This window comes from Macaca mulatta, chromosome 10 (genome assembly GCF_049350105.2).
Source record: "Macaca mulatta isolate MMU2019108-1 chromosome 10, T2T-MMU8v2.0, whole genome shotgun sequence".
Lineage (NCBI taxonomy): Eukaryota > Metazoa > Chordata > Mammalia > Primates > Cercopithecidae > Macaca > Macaca mulatta.
The window spans coordinates 13,640,882-13,660,197 of record NC_133415.1 but is presented as its reverse complement, the minus strand read 5'-3'; the positions used below and the strand labels follow the sequence as shown (position 1 = coordinate 13,660,197).

Genomic DNA, 19,316 nt, shown 5'->3' with positions numbered 1-19,316 from the left:
TCAGCTCACTGCAACCTCCGCTTCCTGGCTCCAAGCGATTCTCCTGTCTCAGCCTCCCAGCTAGTTGGGGTTATGGGCGTGCACCACCATGCCTGGCTAATTTTGTATTTTTAGTGGAGACGGGGCTTCACCATGTTGATCAGGCTGGTCTTGAACTCCTAACCTCAAGTGATCCACCCGCCTCAGCCTCCCAGTGTTGGGATTACAGGTGTGAGCCAGCGTGCCTGGCCTGTTTCAGTATTTCTTTTCTGTTCTATTTCTGTGTTTCTCCCCAACCCCCATCCCGTAGAGACAGAGCCTTCCCATATTGTCCAGGCTTGTCTTGAATTCCTGGGTTCAAGCGATCCCCCTATACTGGCCTCCCAAAATGATGAGATTGCAGGCGTGAGCCATCATGCCTGGCCTGTTCGGTGTTTTTTAGGGGAACTTGAGCATGTTTATATGTTGGACTAAAAGAGCCAGAGAAGCAGGAGGGGTGGGGCTTGAGGAGTTTGGAGGAAAGTATTAATAGCTGCTGAGGGGATCAGGAGAAGAAAATTAAACAACCTGTTGCAGGTTTGTCAAGTAATAGTGTTTGGATTGGATAGGCAGCAGTGTTTAAATTGGATGCTGTAGGTCTGTTGTGGCCTTGGACTGCAGCAGATTGATTTGCTTCTGTACTGATTTGCTTCTGTGTTTGGAGATGTTTGGATGTGCTCCAGGAGATGGAAACGCTATGTGTTGAAGAATGGTGGCCAGAAACATAGTTCTCATGTCAGGAAACAGCAAGCAGTTAAATATGGCTATAGTTAATGATACAGAGGCAGGAGATTATCCTGAAAAGCTTAATGGGTCCCTAACTGATACAAAAATATTATTTTCTTGTGTTGAGAAAGATTGAAGTGTGGAGTTGGGTTAAGGACAGTTGTGGACTTGAAGGGCTCTGGCCTCAGCTCTGTTTATTTGATATCTTCCCCTTTCTAAGCCTGGGTCTTCATCTGTAAAATGTTAGGATTGGCATTCTCCAGTCCTTTTGGAATTTTAGAGATTTTTTTGCTTAATTTTTAGCTGGACCAAGCTGACTGAAAGATTCTTCAAGAATACACCTTGGCCCGAGGCTGAAGCCATTGCTCCACAGGTTGGCAATGGTAGGTGTGAGCTCTTTATATCTTGTACACTGAGTGGTGTCCAGTGGCCGAGAGTCATTAGACAGAACGCCCAAGAGGGTCTCTGTCTGTTTAGCTCACCGTTTTGTATCCCCCGTGCTTGGTGTATAGTAGGGCCTTAGTAAAATAACTTGTTGAAGGCTGGATGATTTAAGAGGGGACAGAGATCTCTCATATGTGGTGAAATTTAGATCTTTGTACTGACTTGTTTCTATTTCCCTCTGTAATTTGGGGGTCATTACAGTCACTCTGGAATAAGCTCTCTAGCCTCCCACCTTACACTTTTTTAGATTCTGTCCTTTATATATGGATGAGGTAGGCAAATCCAACTTCATGATTTTGCTTGTGGATACTCAGCTACCCTAGCACCATTTTTTTTTTTTTAGATGCAGTCTCGCTCTGTCACCCAGGCTGAAGTGCAGTGGCGCAGTCTCGGCTCACTGCAACCTCTGCCTCCCGGGTTCAAGCAATTCTCCTGGGTTCAAGCAATTCTCCTACCTCAGCCTCCTGAGTAGCTGGCATTACAGGCTCCCGCCACCATGCCCAGCTAATTTTTGTATTTTTAGTAGAGACGGGGTTTTACCATGTTGGCCAGGCTGGTCTCGAACTCCTGACGTCAGGCAATCCACCCACCTCAGCCTCCCAAAGTGCTGGGACTATAGGCATGAACCACTGCACCCGGCCTGCCCAACTAATTTTTAAAAATTTTTTGTAGATGTGGGGTCACACCTTTGTTGACCTGGCTGATCTTGAACTCCTGACCTCAAGTGATCTTCCCAGAGTTCTGAGATTACAGGCATGAGCCACTGTGCCCAGCCACATTGTCTTGATTATTGTGTTTTTGTAGTAAGTTTTGAAATTGGGAATTGTAAGTCCCCCAACTTTGTTCTTTTTTTTTTTTTTTCCAAGATTGTTTTGACTATTCTGGGTCTCTTGAATTTCCTTATTAATTTTAGGACGGACTTGTCAATTTCTGCAAAGCAGCCAGCTGGGATTTTGAGAGGAATTGCCTAGAATCTGAAGATCACTTTGGGGACTATTGCCGTCCTAACAGTATTAAGTCCTCCAGGCCAGGCGCGGTGGCTCACGCCTGTAATCCCAGCACTTTGGGAGGCCGAGGTGGGTAGATCACGAGGTCAGGATATGGAGACCATCCTGGCTAACATGGTGAAACCCTGTCTCTACTAAAAATATTAAAAAATTAGCTGGGTGTGGTCACGGGCACCTGTAATCCCAGCTACTCGGGAGGCAGAGCTTGCAGTGAGCCGAGACTGGGCCACTGCACTCCAGCCTGGGCAATAGAGCAAGACTCCATCCCCCCCAAAAAAAACAAGAAACACAAAAAAAACAGTATTAAGTTCTCCAGTCCATGGATATGGGATGTCTTTGGTTTATTTAGGTCTTTGGTTGCGTTCACCAATGTTTTGTGTTTTCAGTGTACAAGTCTCTCATTTTGTTTTTTGAACGTTTTTTGAACACTTACTCCTTTTTTTTTTTTTTTTTCTCCCTAAGACAGAGTTAGGAAGTCTCGCTGTGTCACTCAGGCTGGAGTGTAGTGACGCGATCTCTGCTCACTGCAACCTCTGCCTCCTGGGCTCAAGCAATTCTCCCGCCTCAGCCTCCCGAGTAGCTGGGATTACAGGCGCCTGGCTAATTTTTATATTTTTAGTAGAGATGGTGTTTCACCATGTTGGCCAGGCTGGTTTTGAACTCCTGACCTCAAATGATCCACCCGCCTCAGCCTCCCAAAGTGCTGGGATCACAGGCATGAACCACCATGCCTGGCCTGAACATTTACCCTTAATTGACTAAACACAGAATGAGTTCAAAACTCATTCTGTGGCTGGGTGTTGTGGCTCATGGCTATAATTCTGGCACTTTGGGAAGCTGAGGTGGGAGGGTTACTTGAGGCAGGGAGATTGAGACCAGCCTGAGCGACATAGGGAGACCCCCTTCTCTACAAAAAAAAAATTTTTTTTTTGAGACGGAGTCTCACTCTGTTGCCCAGGCTGGAGTGCAGTGGCCGGATCTCGGCTCACTGCAAGTTCCGCCTCCTGGGTTTACGCCATTCTGCCTCGGCCTCCCAAGTAGCTGGGACTACAGGTGCCCGCCACCACGCCCAGCCAGTTTTTTTGTATTTTTTTAGTAGAGATGGGGTTTCACCATGTTAGCCAGGATGGTCTCAATCTCCTGACCTTGTGATCCGCCTGTCTCGGCCTCCCAAAGTGCTGGGATTACAGGCTTGAGCCACCATGCCCGGCCTAAAAAGAAAAATTTTTTTTTGAAAAATTATCCAGGCATGGTGGCACATGCCTGTAGTCCCACCTACTCGGGAGGCTGAGGTGGAAGGATCACTTGAGCCCTAGAGGTCAAGGCTGCAGTGAGCCATGATAATACATTGCACTCCAACCTTGGCAACAGAGCAAGACTCTGTCTTCAAACAAACAACATTCTGGAATTAATATTTTCTTTCTTCCTTTCTTCTTTCTTTTTTTTTTTTTTGACACACGGGTCTCACTATGTTGCCCAGGCTGGAGTGTACTGTGATCATGGCTGACTGCAACCTCTGCCTCCTGGGCTCAAGTGATCCTCCCACTTTAGCCTGCCGGGTAGCTGGGACTGTGGGTGCGCACTACCACGCTCTTCTAATTACTCCTGTGTGCTGGTTTATTTATGCACTTGGACGGCAGAAGTCTCTAAATGGAGAAGGGAAATAGATCTGAATGAGATCTTAATTTCATCGACGGAGATTGAGATTGATGGAGTCAAATGAGAAGTGGATTTTCTCATTGCATGTATTCTTGGGGCATATGCATAGCAATTTAGATGTTGTTTAGTCTTCAAAATTACCTTTATTCCTCCCCACCAAAGAGCTATAGCTGCCAGGATACCCCAGTTTTATGGATAGTGAAGTACCCCTCTGCCATCTCTTTCAGATGCTGTCTTCCTGATATTATACAAAGAATTATACTACAGGCACATATATGCCAAAGTCAGTGTAAGTATTTAAGTGTCGCAGTGTTTTTGTTTTTTTAACTCTGTGCTATTTTTGTCCCTAGAACACAGTCATTTGTTTATATTGGTTCAGTGTCTAGGCGTGATTGGCCTGTTTTTGAGTTTTCTCTTAAGAAATGGTGGAAGGAACAGTTTAACCCAGAAAGCTGTTCCAGACACACCAACCTATATAACCTATGCATTCTTTTAAATTTATCTGTCCCTACAATTCTCCTGGACTGGGCAATCACCCATGCACTGGATATAGGCTGCCATCCTCATAGGGTATTTCCAGGCACCTGCTGCTGCTTCTGCTTGGGGTTCTTTTTCCCTTCAGAGCACTGAGCCTCCGATTCTCTGAAATGTACATAACACTGTCACTGTATGCCAAGCACAATGCTAGGCAGTTAGCACACATCTTCACATATCTCATTCTACTATCAATCGTGCAAAGTTGGCACCTGAGGTGCCAAGAGGTTACTTTTTCTCAAATTCATCCAGCTAGTAAGTGACAAAACTCCTTGACTCTAGACCAGCTTGTTATAACATCAGTGTTCTACACATTATCCCAACTTTGGGCACTTGCTAGATTCTGTTCTTCCTGACTTCTAAATTATAGAGTGCCTAAAGTTTCTTTCTTTTCTTTTTTTTGAAACAGAGTCTCTCGCTCTGTCGCCCAGGCTGGAGTGCAGTGGCGCAATCTCAGCTCACCGCAAGTTCCGCCTCCCAGGTTTATGCCATTCTCCTGCCTTAGCCTCCTGAGTAGCTGGGACTACAGGTGCCCGCTACCATGCCTGGCTGATTTTTTTTGCATTTTTAGTAGTAGAGACGGGGTTTCACCGTGTTAGCCACGATGGTCTCCATCTCCTGACCTCGAGTTCTGCCCGCCTCAGCCTCCCAAAGTGTTGGGATTACAGGCATGAGCCACTGAGCCCGGCCTAGAGTGCCTAAAGTTTCTTAAAATGCCATCTGTACTATTTAAGGCCAGGCATGGTGGCTTGGGGAGGCTGAGGGCAGATCACCTGAGGTCAGGAGTTTGAGACCAGCCTGGCCAACATGGAGAAACCCTGTCTCTACTAAAAATATAAAAATACAGAAATCAGTTGGGTGTGGTGGCAGGTGCCTGTAATCCCAGCTACTTGGGAGGCTGAGGCAGGAGAATCGCTTGAACCCGGGAAGCGGAAGTTGCAGTGAGCCAAGATTGTACCACTGCACTCCAGCCTGGGTGACAGAGCGAGATTTTGTCACCAAAAAAAAAAAAAAAAATGCCATCTGTGTTTTTTTTTTTTTTTTTTTTTTTTTTTGAGACGGAGTCTCGCTCTGTCGCCCAGGCTGGAGTGCAGTGGCCAGATCTCAGCTCACTGCAAGCTCCGCCTCCCGGGTTCACGCCATTCTCCTGCCTCAGCCTCCCGAGTAGTTGGGACTACAGGCGCCCGCCACCGTGCCCGGCTAGTTTTCTGTATTTTTTAGTAGAGACGGGGTTTCACCGTGTTAGCCAGGATGGTCTCGATCTCCTGACCTCGTGATCCGCCCGTCTCGGCCTCCCAAAGTGCCGGGATTACAGGCTTGAGCCACCGCGCCTGGCCTTTCTGTGTTATTTATATACACCAATGACTTAATCTCTATCTTTAGCCTCGGTTGCCCCACTGAAGTCCAGACTTGTATATTCAACTGTCAACATCTGCACTTGGCTGAGAGTCATCTCAAGCTTAACACATCTAAAACTGAATTCTTACTTTCCCTCTAGTTTTTCCCATGGTAATCATCTCAATAAATGCTACCATTAATTACCCAGTTAATTGGACTAAAAACCTTGGCATTATTTTTGACTTTTTCTGACATGAAATCCAGCAAATCCTGTTCAGTTCTGTCTTCAACATACTTCTTTTTGTTGTTTTATTTTGTTTTGTTTTTGAGACGGAGTCTTGCTTTGTCGTCTAGGCTGGAGTGCAGTGGCATAATCTCGGCTCACTGCAACCTCTGCCTCCTGGGCTCAAGCGATTCTCCTGCCTCAGCCTCCCAAGTAACTGGGATTACAGGCATGCGCCACCACGCCTGGCTAATTTTTGTATTTTTAGTAGAGATGGGGTTTCGCTTGTTGCCCAGGCTGGTCTTGAACTCCTGACCTCAGGTAATCCGCCCACCTCGGCTTCCCAAAGTGCTAGGATTACAGGCGTGAGCCACTGCACCTGGCCTTCAACATACTTCTTGAATCAGCCACTTTTCACTGCCACACTGCTGCTCACTTAGTTCAAGTCATTATCATCTCTTCCCTGAATTATTGCAGGAGCTGCTTACCTGGTGTCAGTTTCCACTCTTGGCTGTTTATGCTCAACATAATAACCAGCATGATCCTTTTGCTACATGTTTTCATCAGGTCACTCCCTCCCAATCCTACCATGACTTCCCAGCACATTTACTAATTCCAGGTTTTAGCCCTGTTTCCCTGTTTCCCTTCTCAGTCATTTCCTGAAACTTCCCCTCCCTCCCTGGGCTCCTGGCAATATTCTGTGGCACTTCAGAGTACTTATCTCTTATACATTGTTATTATCTGTTTATTTAGGGGAGGGAGTTTCCTCATCTACTAGAAGGTTAACTCCACCGGGTATGCACGTCGTCTTGTTCACTAATGTAACCAGTACCTAGAAGAATAATGTCTGATCATAATGGTGTTAATTGAGCATGTGTGTGCTTGCATGCATATGTAAATGAAGGAAATTGGCACCAGGATCTCCACCTAAGGAGGTCCTAGTTTCTCACAGTTACTCACCCCTCTTCTTGAGGATCACTTGATAGGGCTAGAACTCCTGCCTTGGCCACAGGAGCCACTGTCAGTAGTGGTAGGTGGAAAAGTGCTTGCTGCCAGAGTAAGGGGCCTTGTCTTTCTGGCATCCCAGTGGGATCTCTGACTACTTTATCTGATAGAAAGTAAAGATACCTGGCTGGGCGCGGTGACTCACGCCTGTAATCCCAGAATTTTGGGAGGCAGAGGTGAGTGGATCACAAGGTCAGGAGTTTGAGACCAGCCTGACTGATATGGTGAAACCCCGTATCTACTAAAAATACAAAAATTAGCCAGGTGTGGTGGGGCGTGCCTGTAGTCCCAGCTACTCGGGAAGCTGAGACAGAGGAATCGCTTGACCCCAGGAGGTGGAGGTTACAGTGAGCTGAGATCGCAGCACTGCACTCCAGCCTGGGCTACAGAGCAAGACTCTGTCTCAAAAACAAAAAAGAGTAAAGATTCCTACTGCCATTGATGCTGAAGTTCAGGTGCTTTGTGGATATGCTAAGAGTCTAGCCATTATGTGTACATTGCTTTTTTGGGAACACCATGATACCATAGCCCATAGTATAGCTGCTTTTACCACCTCTAATCTCTCTGTTCAGTCTGTAGATGAAGATTCAGCAGAAGTTTTTTGATGCTATAATCTTTTTATTAGGTACCAGGGCTCCCACATAAATGACCAGTTTTAAGCCCCTGGGGAGTAGTTTTTCATTGAATATGCTTAGATTGTGCTTAATGTATTAAGCACCTTACATAATTTTTTTAAAACATAGATGGGGTCTTGCCATGTTTCCCAGGCTGGTCTCAAACTCCTGGGTTCCGGTGATCTGCTCACCTCAGCCTCCCAAAGTGCTGAGATTATAGGCGTGAGCCACTGCACCCAGCTATATAATCTTACTTAATTGTGACTAGTCAACAATCTTTTGCCCACATTTTACAGAGAGATTAAATACCTTGTGAGAACCCCACAGTTAATAAGAGGTGGGACTGACTCCAAAGTTGTTTCTTCTCCATCACAAATACATTGTTCATGGTATGGTTCCCCAGCTCAGAAGCCATCAGTGGTTCTCAGATGCAAGCAACATAAAGGGTCAGCCACCTTCTCTGTGGAGGGTCAGATAATAAATATTTTACGCTCGCAGGCCATGATGGTTTCTGTCAAATCTGTTCAGCTATGTCTTTGTAGCAGTTATAACCAATATGTAATGAGTGGGCATGGCTGTGTTCCAGTAAAACTTCTTTATTTACAAAACAGGTGGTGGAATAGACTTGCAGGCCCCCTGACCTGGATTCTTGTTTGGCATTGGAAGACTGCTACATTCCTGGCCCATAGTCCAGTGATGCCGGGTGCAGCATTATCTTCTCTAACTCACGAGCCTTTAGGTGCCACAATTTAACTTCTTCACCTTTGCTAGTGTGGTTTTTTCCTGAAACAGTTCTCCTTCTCTCTGCTTTGCCAAATCATCATGCCTGCTCTGAGGGTCATTTAAGGTCTGTTGCTGTAGAATCTAACCTCATGTTGCAGTATTCAGTGCCTCGAATGCTATAGGACTTTGTCTTCCCTCTCACTTGTGTATTCACATACTACCAAGGAGAGGACTGATACCAATTCTAATGTATTTGTTCACAGCTATCACAGTATACCATGGGTAAAACACATTAAAATTAAATATCTGTATCTTGATATCTCTGTTTTCTTTACAGGGGGGACCTTCCTTGGAGCAGAGGTTTGAATCCTATTACAACTACTGCAATCTCTTCAACTACATTCTTAGTGAGTCTGAGATTTGGCCAAGGGGTTGTGTGTGGTTATGATGAGGTTCAGCATTGGCCTCCAGCTTTTTTTTTTTGTTTTTTTTTTTAAGCAGGATCTCAATGTGTAGGTGGGAAAAGGGGTGGTCTTGTGATTCATGGTCCTTTTCAGAGAGAAATTACAAAGTATTCTGCAGCCTATGGAATGGGCAGAGTCATTGCTTTGAATCTGACTTTTCTGTGATCTCCTGCACAGATGCCGATGGTCCTGCTCCTCTTGAACTACCCAACCAGTGGCTCTGGGATATCATCGATGAGTTCATCTACCAGGTATCTGGTCAGCCTTGCCTAATTTGAAATAACTGGTCCATGCCAGGAATAGCTATTACTATTGTTTTTGTAAAAAAGCTGCATGGTGTAAAAATATCCCCATTATAGTATAAAATACCCCATGGCAGTAGACTCCAGTTTCCTTTGGCTTTCTGAAGAGAAAGTGAAGCCTAAGCTTTCCAGATAGGAAGCTGGAAGTCGGTAAGTTCAGCTCCTGACGGTCATCAGGCTCTTACTTGACCTTGTTAGGTGGTCTGGCTGGAAGAACACAGGCTTCACAGGCTTTGGAGCCAGGTGGAAGTGGATTCTAACCTGAGTGCTGCCACCTGCTGGTAGCTCTGTAACCATCCCTCTGTAGCACCCAGGGATGTGCTATTTAAACTCAGAGCCTCACTTTCTTTTTTTTCTTTTTTTTTTGAGATGGAGTCTCGCTCCATCGCCCAGGCTGGGGTGCAGTGGCCGGATCTCGGCTCACTGCAAGCTCTGCCTCCCGGGTTCACGCCATTCTCCTGCCTCAGCCTCCCGAGTAGCTGGGACTACAGGCGCCCGCCACCTCGCCCGGCTAGTTTTTTGTATTTTTAGTAGAGACGGGGTTTCACCGTGTTAGCCAGGATGGTCTCGATCTCCTGACCTCGTGATCCGCCCGTCTCGGCCTCCCAAAGTGCTGGGATTACAGGTGTGAACCACCGCGCCCGGCTGCCTCACTTTCTTTACCCACACAATGGATTTTTTTTTTTTTTTTTAAGAGGGTCTCATTCTGTTGCTCAGGCTAGAGTGCAGTGGTGTGATAATAGCTTACTGCAGCCTAGAACTCCTGGGCTCAAGTGATTTTCCCACCTCAGCCACCTGAGTAGCTGCCACTACAAGGCCCGGATATTTATATTACTGTAGAGATGAGAGTCTTGCTGTGTTGCCCATGCTGGTCTTGAACTCCTGGCCTCAAGTGAGTCTCTTGATTTGGCCTCCCAAAGTGAGCCACCATGCCCCAGCCGTCTATATCTTGATTGTGGTGGTGGTTACTTAAGTGTATGCTTGATCAGAATACAATAGAACATTTTCATCACAATGAGAATATCACCTGCCTCAGGAGTTACTGTTCAAGGTCGACTAAGAACTGTGCCAAATGCAAATAAAGGACAGCAGCTGTGTGGCCTGGGGGTGAAAGTTCAGATTTTTGCTGTTTAGTGGCCTTTTTTTTTTTTTTCTTTCGAGATGGAGTCTCGCTCTATTACCCAGGCTGGAATACAGTGGCGTGATCCTGGCTCACTGCAACCTCTGCCTCGTGGGTTCAAAGGATTCTCTTGTCTCGGCCTCCCAAGTAGCTGGGATTACAAGCACCCACCACCATGCCCGGCTAATTTTTGTATTTTTAGTAGAGACGGGGTTTCTCCATGTTGGCCAGGCTGGTCTTGAACTCCTGACCTCAGATGATCCACCGTCCTCGGCCTCCCAAAGTGCTGGCATTACAGGAGTGAGCCACCGCGCCTGGTTTACATTTTAAAATGGTAACATGTTCTGTTGTGGGCACATTACTTAACCACACTGTGCATTGGTTTCCCCATCTTTAAAACAGGAATTGCTGTGAATGTTACTGAGATACTACGTATAAAGTGCTTAGGATAGTGCCTGTCACAGAATAATTAATACATGTTGCTTGTTCATTGTGATGATGTTCAATGCCATCATTATTCTTTTCCATCTTATTTAGCCCAGTCCTTCTATTTAAAAATACAAACTACAAGGTTGCTCACAACTGTAATCCCAGCATTTTTGGGGCCAAGGCAGTAGGATCTCTTCAGTTCTGGAGTTCGAGAAATAGAGACTACAAAACATAAAATAGACTGGGCGTGGTGGCTCACGCTTGTAATCCCAACGCTTTGGGAGGCCTAGGCGGGCGGATCACGAGGTCTGAGATGGAGACCATCCTGGCCACGATGGTGAAACACCATCTCTACTAAAATACAAAAAATCAGCCGGGCATGGTGGTATGCGCCTGTAGTCCTAGCTACCCGTGAGGCTGAGACAGGGGAATCACTTAAACCCGGGAGGCGGAGATTGCTGTGAGCTGAAATCTTGCCACTGCACTCCAGCCTGGCGACAGAGTGAGACCCCGTCTCAAAAAAAAAAAAAAAAAAGTACGTCATTTGACAAAATAAAATTCTTTTCCCCCTTTGTGCTCTGTCTATAGCTCTAACTGGTTATTTCAGGGTAAATTGGTATCTTAATAAAGATGTTACTGGAACTCCATGAACCAGGGAGACATTGGGTATACAAAGTGCTGAAGTGTTAGGAGTGGTGAGCTGAGAAACCTTCATAGTGCTCCTTGAGAAAGAGGCTTCCTGCTCAAGATTAAGCTTCAGTGCCTTTTATAGCAAAGACCACAAACTGCACTGGCCTTGTTTGCCCTCTGGCTCCTTGGCTTGTGACATCCTCTTATTTGGAATACTTATAGATGAATAGCAGTCCTTTTGACTTAGAGCAAATGAAGAAGGATCATCCGTGCTGATTTTCTTTATCCCTCTTAAGATAATCATAATTCCCTGGGCTTAGCCGGTGTTCTCGTTAAGGGGCTTACGGTGCTTTCTAACAAAGACTGTCCAGTGAGGGTCAGTGAGTGCCTGGTGTATTTCCTCCTGGCCAGGTAGATGCCACATGGGGTAGGTGGCTCTTACTCACCACTCTCTTTCATTGGTTTTTGTTTTTTCAAACTACAGATATAGTGAAAGTGCCTGCCTTCCTTGCTTTTGCAGAGGTATCAATTACTGTCTGGAAGGAAAGGCACCTTGTTGATGTCTCTCAGGCATTTACGTAAACATGACTATATAAAGAGAGATCGCCTCAAAAATGGTTACGTACTCTATTGTGCTATTTGTTGTGACTTGTTAACACTTAAACCATGTTTTCATAGACCTGACTTGTTCTTTTACTGCAGTATGCGTGCTGTGGGTATACCATGCCTCCGATGATGAACGTTTGGGTTGTCAGTTTCCACAGTTACAGACAGTGAATCAATGAATATCCATATATATGTTATACGTAGGCAAATTTTTTTTTTTTTTTTTTTTTGAGACGGAGTCTTGCTCTGTCACCCAGGCTGGAGTGCAGTGGCCGGATCTCAGCTCACTGCAAGCTCCGCCTCCCGGGTTTACGCCGTTCTCCTGCCTCAGCCTCCCGAGTAGCTGGGACTACAGGCGCCGCCACCTCGCCCGGCTAGTTTTTTTGTATTTTTTAGTAGAGACGGGGTTTCACCGTGTTAGCCGGGATCGTCTCTCGATCTCCTGGCCTCGTGATCCGCCCGTCTCGGCCTCCCGAAGTGCTGGGATTACAGGCTTGAGCCACCGCGCCCGGCCATACGTAGGCAAATTTTTAGGGATCACTACCTAGAAGTAGAATTGTGGCTTGAACGATACTTACTTTTTAAGTTTTTTAAAGTCAGCTTACTGAGGTATAGTTTTTTTCTTTATTTGAGTAAAGATGAGCCACCAGCTCGTGCCTGTTAATCCCAGCACTTTGGGAGGCCGAGGCAGGCAGATCATGAGGTCAGGAGTTCGAGACCAGCCTGACTAACATGGTGAAACCGCCGTCTTTACTAAAAATACAAAAAAATTAGCCGGAGATGGTGACGAGTACCTGTAATCCCAGCTACTCAGGAGGCTGAGACAGGAGAATTGCTTGAAACCGGGAGGCGGAGGTTGCAGTGAGCTGAGATTGTACCACTGCTTTCTAGCCTGGGCGATAAAGTGAGACTCCGTCTCAAAAAAAAAAAAAAAAAAAAAAACAGGTGTGAAACACCATGCCCAGCCATGAGGCCATGAGGTGTAGTTTATACAATAAAGTGTACCAGTTATCAGTGTACAGTTGATGAGATTTGACAAATGTGTACAGTGCCACAATCAAGATAAAGAACCTTTCAATCACTTTGAATTATAATAAATAGTAATATATTGCCCCACCAATGGGCTGTATCAAATTATGCTACTACCAGCGGTGTTTGAGAGCAACTGTTGGTTTTTCTGTTTGTTTGTTTAAGAGATAGGGGTCTTGCCTTTATGGTCCAGGGTGGAGTGCAGTGGTGTGATCACAGCTCATTGCAGCCTTGACCTCCTGGGCTCAAGCAGTCCTCCCACCTTAGCCTCCTGAGTAGCTGTGACTACAGGTGCACCCAGCTGATTTTTAATTTGTTGCAGAGATGGGGTCTTGAACTCCTGGGATCAAGCAGTTCTCCCTCTTCAGCCTCCAAAAGTGCTGGGGTTATAGACATGAGCCACCACACCTAGCCAAGAGCAACTGTTTTCTATAGTGGATATTATCAGTCTGTCTAATTTTTGTCAGTTCAGTGGGAAAGAAATGATAATTCATACTTTTCTGGCCGGGCACAGTGGCTCATGCCTGTAATCCCAGCACTCTGGGAGGCCGAGGTGGCAGATCACTTGAGGCCAGGGGTTCAAGACCATCCTGGTCAACATGGTGAATCCCCGTCTCTACTAAAAATACAAAAACTAGCTGGATGTGATCGCGCATGCCTGTACTCCCAGCTCTCCAGGGGCTGAGGGGCGAGAATCACTTGAACCTGAGAGGTGGAGGTTGCAATGAGCCAATATCACACCACTGCACTCCACCCTGGGCAATAGAGTGAGACCCCTTCTCAAAAATGAAAAAAAAAATCGGCCAAGGCGGGCGGATCACGAGGTCAAGAGATCGAGACCATCCTAGCTAACACAATGAAACCCCATCTCTACTAAAAATACAAAAAAAAATTAGCTGGGCATGGTGGTGGGCGCCTGTAGTCCCAGCTACTCGGGAGGCTGAGGCAGGAGAATGGCGTGAACCCAGGAGGCGGAGCTTGCAGTGAGCCAAGATCGTGCCACTGCATTCTAGCCTGGGTGACAGAGCAAGACTCCGTCTCAAAAAAAAAAAAAAAAAAATCATACTTTTCTGATATCTCATGTTAATCATCAATTTTGTTTTCTTTGAAGTAATCATCACTTTTCTATTTGATTACTTTTTTTATTGCATTATGAGAATTCTTTGTGGGATTTTTTTTTTTTTTTTTTGAGACAGAGTCTTTTTCACCCAGGCTGGAGTGCAGTGGCACGATCTCTGCTCACTGCAATCTCCACCTCCTGTGTTCAAGCGATTTTCCTGCCTCAGTCTCCCGAGTAGCTGGATTATAGGTGTGTAGCACCATGCCCCGCTAATTTTTTTTTTTTTTTTTTTGGATTTTTTGTAGAGATGGGGTTTCACCATGTTGGCCAGGCTGGTTTTGAACTCCTGACCTCAAGTGATCTGCCCATGTCGGCCTCCCAAAGTGCTTGGATCACAGGCGTAAGCGCCACCACACCCAGCCTGAGAATTCTTTATATATTCTGGATATTCTTTTTTTTTTTTTTCTCCTGAGACAGAGTCTTGCTCTGTCACCCAGGCTGGAGTGCAGTGGCACGATCTCAGCTCACTGCAACCTCCGCCTCCCAGGTTCAAGCAATTCTCCTGCCTCAGCCTCCTGAGTAGCTGGGATTACAGGCACGTGCCACCATGCCTGGCTATTTTTGTTGTTGTGTTTTGTGGTGTTTTTTTTTTTGTTTTTTTTTTTTTTGAGACGGAGGTTTGCTCTTGTTGCCTAGGCTGCAGTACAATGGTACGATCTCGGCTCACCACAACCTCCACCTCTGAGATTCAAGCGATTCACCTGCCTCAGCCTCCCGAGTAGCTGGGATTACAGGCATGTATCACCACACCTGGCTAATTTTGTATTTTTAGTATAGACGGGATTTCTCCATGTTGGTCAGGCTGGGGTCGAACCCTGGACCTCAGGTAATCCACCTGCATCAGCCTCCCAAAGTGCTGGGATTACAGGCGTGAGCCCCCGCACCCAGCCTATTTTTGTATTTTTAGTAGAGACGGGGTTTCACCAAGTTGGCCAAGCTGGTCTCAAACTCTTGATCTCGTGATCCATCCACCTCAGCTTCTCAAAGTGCTGGGGTTATAGGCGTGAGCCACTGTGCTTGGCATATTCTTTGTTTTTGTGTTATAAGATTAGCAATTTTTTGTCCCACACTCTAGAATAAGATAATTTTTTGTGTTTTGAGACAGAGTTTTACTCTGTCACCCACACTGGAATGCAGTGGCACAACCTCACCTCATTGCACCCTCTGCCTCCTGGGCTCAGGCAATGCCCCCACCTCAGCCTCCTTATTAGTGGAGACTACAGGCGCCTGCCACCATTCCTGGCTAATTCATTTGTATTTTTTATAGCGTTGGGGTTTTGCCATGTTTCCCAGGCTGGTCTTGAGCTCCTGTACTCAAGTGATCTGCCTACCTCAGCTTCCCAAAGTGCTAGGATTACAGGGGTGAGCCACTGATCCTTGCTGGAATAGTTGAAGAACAGTCTTAGAGCTTCTAAGACCTAGGTTTTAGGTCTGTGATTTCCAAACCTGATGCACACCAGATTCAACCAGAGAACTTAAAAAAATTGAGTAGGCAGGTCTGTTGTGTTCCATCTATGTGACTGATGGAGCCAGGCCAGCAGTGCTTCCAGGTTCTACTTCTGTCCCAAACGGATTCCTGTGGCCTGTCTTCTCTGTGTTCCTTGTTCTTGGCCAGATGACTCTGGTTGAGAGTGGTAGAGAGGACATAGTCTGGGAACTGATGGTCAGCTGTGGTAGGGAAGGCTCACACGTGCAGATACCTACTACCACATCACCGCTCATAACCCAGGCCGTGCCATGGTCTAGCTGCATCTGAATAGATGGTACAAGAGCCCCTGGGGTGTTTCTGGTGACCAGCTCAACTGCATTGTGAGGCCCAGAGATAGCAAGTGACTTTAGGTTGTGTTTGACTCCAGATTGGATGTTTTTACCACAGACTACCTCTAATCCTAGAGATTTTTACTTCACTGTGTAGTAACATTCAGTAATGAACAACATTCACAGCTTAGTCAAAGATGGCTTTGAAAAACAGTGTACAGAATGGTTTAGAATGAGAAGTGGATGTCTCAATCACCTCGCCCCGTCCAGAGCCAGAGCATTGCCTCGTTTTCAGCATTGTGCACATGGACGATCACTTTGGGCTTATACCACTACAGCATATTTCCTTTATTCCTCAACAGTTTCAGTCATTCAGTCAGTACCGCTGTAAGACTGCCAAGAAGTCAGAGGAGGAGATTGACTTTCTTCGTTCCAATCCCAAAATCTGGAATGTTCACAGTGTCCTCAATGTCCTTCATTCCCTGGTAGACAAATCCAACATCAACCGACAGTTGGAGGTATACACAAGCGGAGGTGAGTGCAGCAGGCCGACAGCTGCGGCCTGCGAATTTCCAGCTGCTTGCCGTCTGTTCTAAATGAATAGAATCTTGCAAGTAAAGCAGATGAGTCACCATGTCTTAGATGGTGGTCTGTTGACTCTTTGTAGGTGCTCGAGTACAAACAGTAGCAGAGTATTCATGCTGGGGGCTCTGGGGCTTGGGAGTCCGTTGGCCAACACACTGAACCAGCATGTTGAGATTTACGTTTATAAACACTTCTACTGTGTCTCCAGTGCTTTTGTTCAGATAAGCACTTCTCACGCGTGTTGGTGTCAGAGCCACTTTACCCTGTTAAAATATTGAGAACCACAAAATGTATCTATACTTTAAAAATTTTTTTTTTTTTTTTTTTAAGTGAAGAGTGGCATTTTTGCCGGTCTCTCTGTCTGGCTTCATACAAGTTAGCTGGCTTCTCATTTCTCCTTCTGCATGCAATCTGTTGCAGTGTAATCTTTTGTTTGATTAGAAAGAAAATCTGACCCAGGCACTGTGGCTCACACCTGTAATCCCAGCACTTTGGGAGGCTTAGGCAGAAAGATCGCTTGAGCCCAGGAGCTTGAGATCAGCCTGGGCAATATAGTGAGACTTTGTCTCAAAAAAAGTGTTTAAATTGGCTGAGCATGGTGGGGCGGGGTGCCCCTGGAGGCCCAGCTACTTGGGAGACTGAGGTCGGGGGATTGCTTGAGCCCAGGAAGCAAAGGTTGCAGTGAACTGAGATCACACCACTGTACTCTAGCCTGGGCGACAGAGCGAGAGGTTATCTGGAAAAAAAAAAAAAAGAAAGAAAGAAAATCTGGCTTCATGCAGATATAGAAAGGAAGGAGTTTTTTGTTGACAGGGTCTCGCTGTGTCACCCAGTCTGGTCTTGGACTTCTTGACTCAAGCAATCCTGCCTTGGCCTCCCAAAAGTGCCAGGCTTATTGGAGAGGATTTTCTTTGATACTACACCATGTAGTAGTATGTATAGGTTGAATATTCCTGATTTGAAAATTTGAAGTCTGAAATGCTCCGAAATCTGACTTTTTTTTTTTTTTTTTTTTTTTTTTGAGACGGAGTCTCGCTGTGTCTCCCAGGCTGGAGTGCAGTGGCGTGATCTCGGCTCACTGCAAGCTCCGCCTCCCGGGTTCATGCCATCCTCCCGCCTCAGCCTCCCAAGTAGCTGAGACTACAGGCGCCCGCCACCACGCCCGGCTAGTTTTTTGTATTTTTAGTAGAGACGGGGTTTCACCATGTTAGCCAGGATAGTCTCGATCTCCTGACCTCGTGATCCACCCGCCTCGGCCTCCCAAAGTGCTGGGATTACAGGCTTGAGCCACCGCGCCCGGCCCAAAATCTGACTTTTTGAGCACGCACATGATGCCGTAACTGGAAAATTCTACCCCCAAGCCCATGTGACCAGTTGCAGTCAGAACTTTATTTCACGCACAAAAGTTATTTAAAAGATTATAATAAAATTACTTTCAGGCTGTGTGTATAAGACATATATGAAAAACAATTGAATTTTATGTTCAGATTTGAATCCTATCCTTAAGATACCTCATTAGGGCCAGGTGCCATGACTCACGCCTATAATCCTAGCACTTTGGGAGGCCGAGGCGGGCAGATCACCTGAGGTCAGGAGTTCAAGACCATCCCGGCCGACATGGTGAAACCTCATCTCTACTAAAAATACAAAAAATTAGCCAGGCTTGGTGCTGGGCACCTATAATCCCATCTACTTGGGAAGCTGAGACAGGAGAATCATTTGAACCAGGGAGGCAGAGGTTGCAGTGAGCCGAGATGGCACCACTGCACTCCAGCTTGGGCAACAGAGTGAGACTCCGTCTCAAAAAAAAAAAAAAAGATATATCATTAGATGTATGCGGATATTAAAAGTTGCAAAATCCAGAACACTTCTGGTCACAAGCATTTATAGAAGTATACTCACCCTGTACTTTGAAATAACCATTGGTAGTTTCATACAGATTAGGTGCAGTGAGGAATCTGAAACTGTATTAGTGAATTTTTCTTTTGTTATATTAACGTTATTGGTCACTCTTGTAATTTGAATGAGTTCTTTACATCCATGTGTGACTTTTTTTTCCTGAAACAGAATCTACTCTGTTACTCAGGCAGAGTGCAGTGTCATGATCTCAACTCACTGCAACCTCTGCCTCCGGGTTCAAGCAATTCTCCTGTTTCAGCCTCCCAGGATATAGAAAGGAAGGATTATAGGCACGCACCACCACACCCAGCTGATTTTTGTATTTTCAGTAGAACAGAGTTTGACCATGTTGGCCAGGCTGCTCTTGAACCCCCGAGCTCAAGTGATCTGCCTGCTTCGGCCTCCCAAAGTGCTGGGGTTACAGGCGTGAGTCACTGTGCCTGGCCATGTGTGATTTTTAAAAAAAAATTGGTTCACTGAGTTATAAAGATCTTCCAAATGTTAACACATTTTATTACATTTTTTTGAAAAAGTCACATTTGTTACTTTTGCCACTGATATCAGGTAAGCATTTATTCGTCAGCTACAGAGCTTGTAGTGGCAGATACAAGTTTTACAAAATTCCATTTTTGCTTAATAGCTTGAATTTTTATTTATTTTGAGATGGGGTCTCACTCTGTCACCCAGGCTGAAGTGCGGTGGCAAAATCATGGCTCACTGCATCCTCGACCTCCTGGGCTCAAGTGATCCTCCTACCTCAACCTCCTGAGTAGCTAAGACCACAGATGTGCACCTATTCCTGGCTGTTTTTTTGTTTTTTTTTTTTAATAGAAACATGGTCTCACGGCCAGGCGCGGTGGCTCACGCCTGTAATCCCAGCTCTCAGGGAGGCAGAGGCGGGAGGATAGCTTGAGTCCAGGAGTTCGAGACCTGCCTGGGTAATATAGCGAGACCCCGTTCTCCACAAAAAGGAAAAAAAAAAAAAAAAGACGAAACATGGTCTCACTTTGTTGCCCAGGCCGATCTTGAACTCATGGGATTTCACGTGTGAGCCACTGTGCCCAACTTTTGAATTGTTGTATT

General features: G+C 45.9%; 1 protein-coding gene and 1 long non-coding RNA gene across 12 annotated transcripts in view; one reads left to right on the top strand and one right to left on the bottom strand.

Moving 5' to 3' along the window:
* Positions 1 to 19,316, top strand: part of EIF3L (eukaryotic translation initiation factor 3 subunit L) — a 46,815-nt gene that overhangs the window by 12,153 nt on the left and 15,346 nt on the right. For 7 of the 11 annotated variants that reach the window (XR_013399030.1, XR_013399029.1, XR_013399031.1 and 4 more), the window contains 5 exons: positions 1,048 to 1,127; positions 4,082 to 4,143; positions 8,629 to 8,698; positions 8,933 to 9,006; positions 16,112 to 16,283. Coding sequence is in view for 8 of the 11 variants with exons in the window: in XM_077949697.1 (XP_077805823.1) it covers positions 1,048 to 1,127; positions 4,082 to 4,143; positions 8,629 to 8,698; positions 8,933 to 9,006; positions 16,112 to 16,283 (458 nt within the window). In the remaining 3 variants the exon portion in view is untranslated. The remainder of the gene's footprint in view (positions 1 to 1,047; positions 1,128 to 4,081; positions 4,144 to 8,628; positions 8,699 to 8,932; positions 9,007 to 16,111; positions 16,284 to 19,316) is intronic. The other 4 variants (XM_028827724.2, XM_077949699.1, XM_077949694.1 and 1 more) reach the window with 3 other exon arrangements.
* LOC144331712 (uncharacterized) lies at positions 17,051 to 19,228 on the bottom strand. Its single transcript, XR_013399081.1, has 2 exons — positions 18,129 to 19,228; positions 17,051 to 17,315 (listed from the first exon to the last, which is right to left on the bottom strand). It is a non-coding gene; the product is annotated as an uncharacterized LOC144331712 (long non-coding RNA).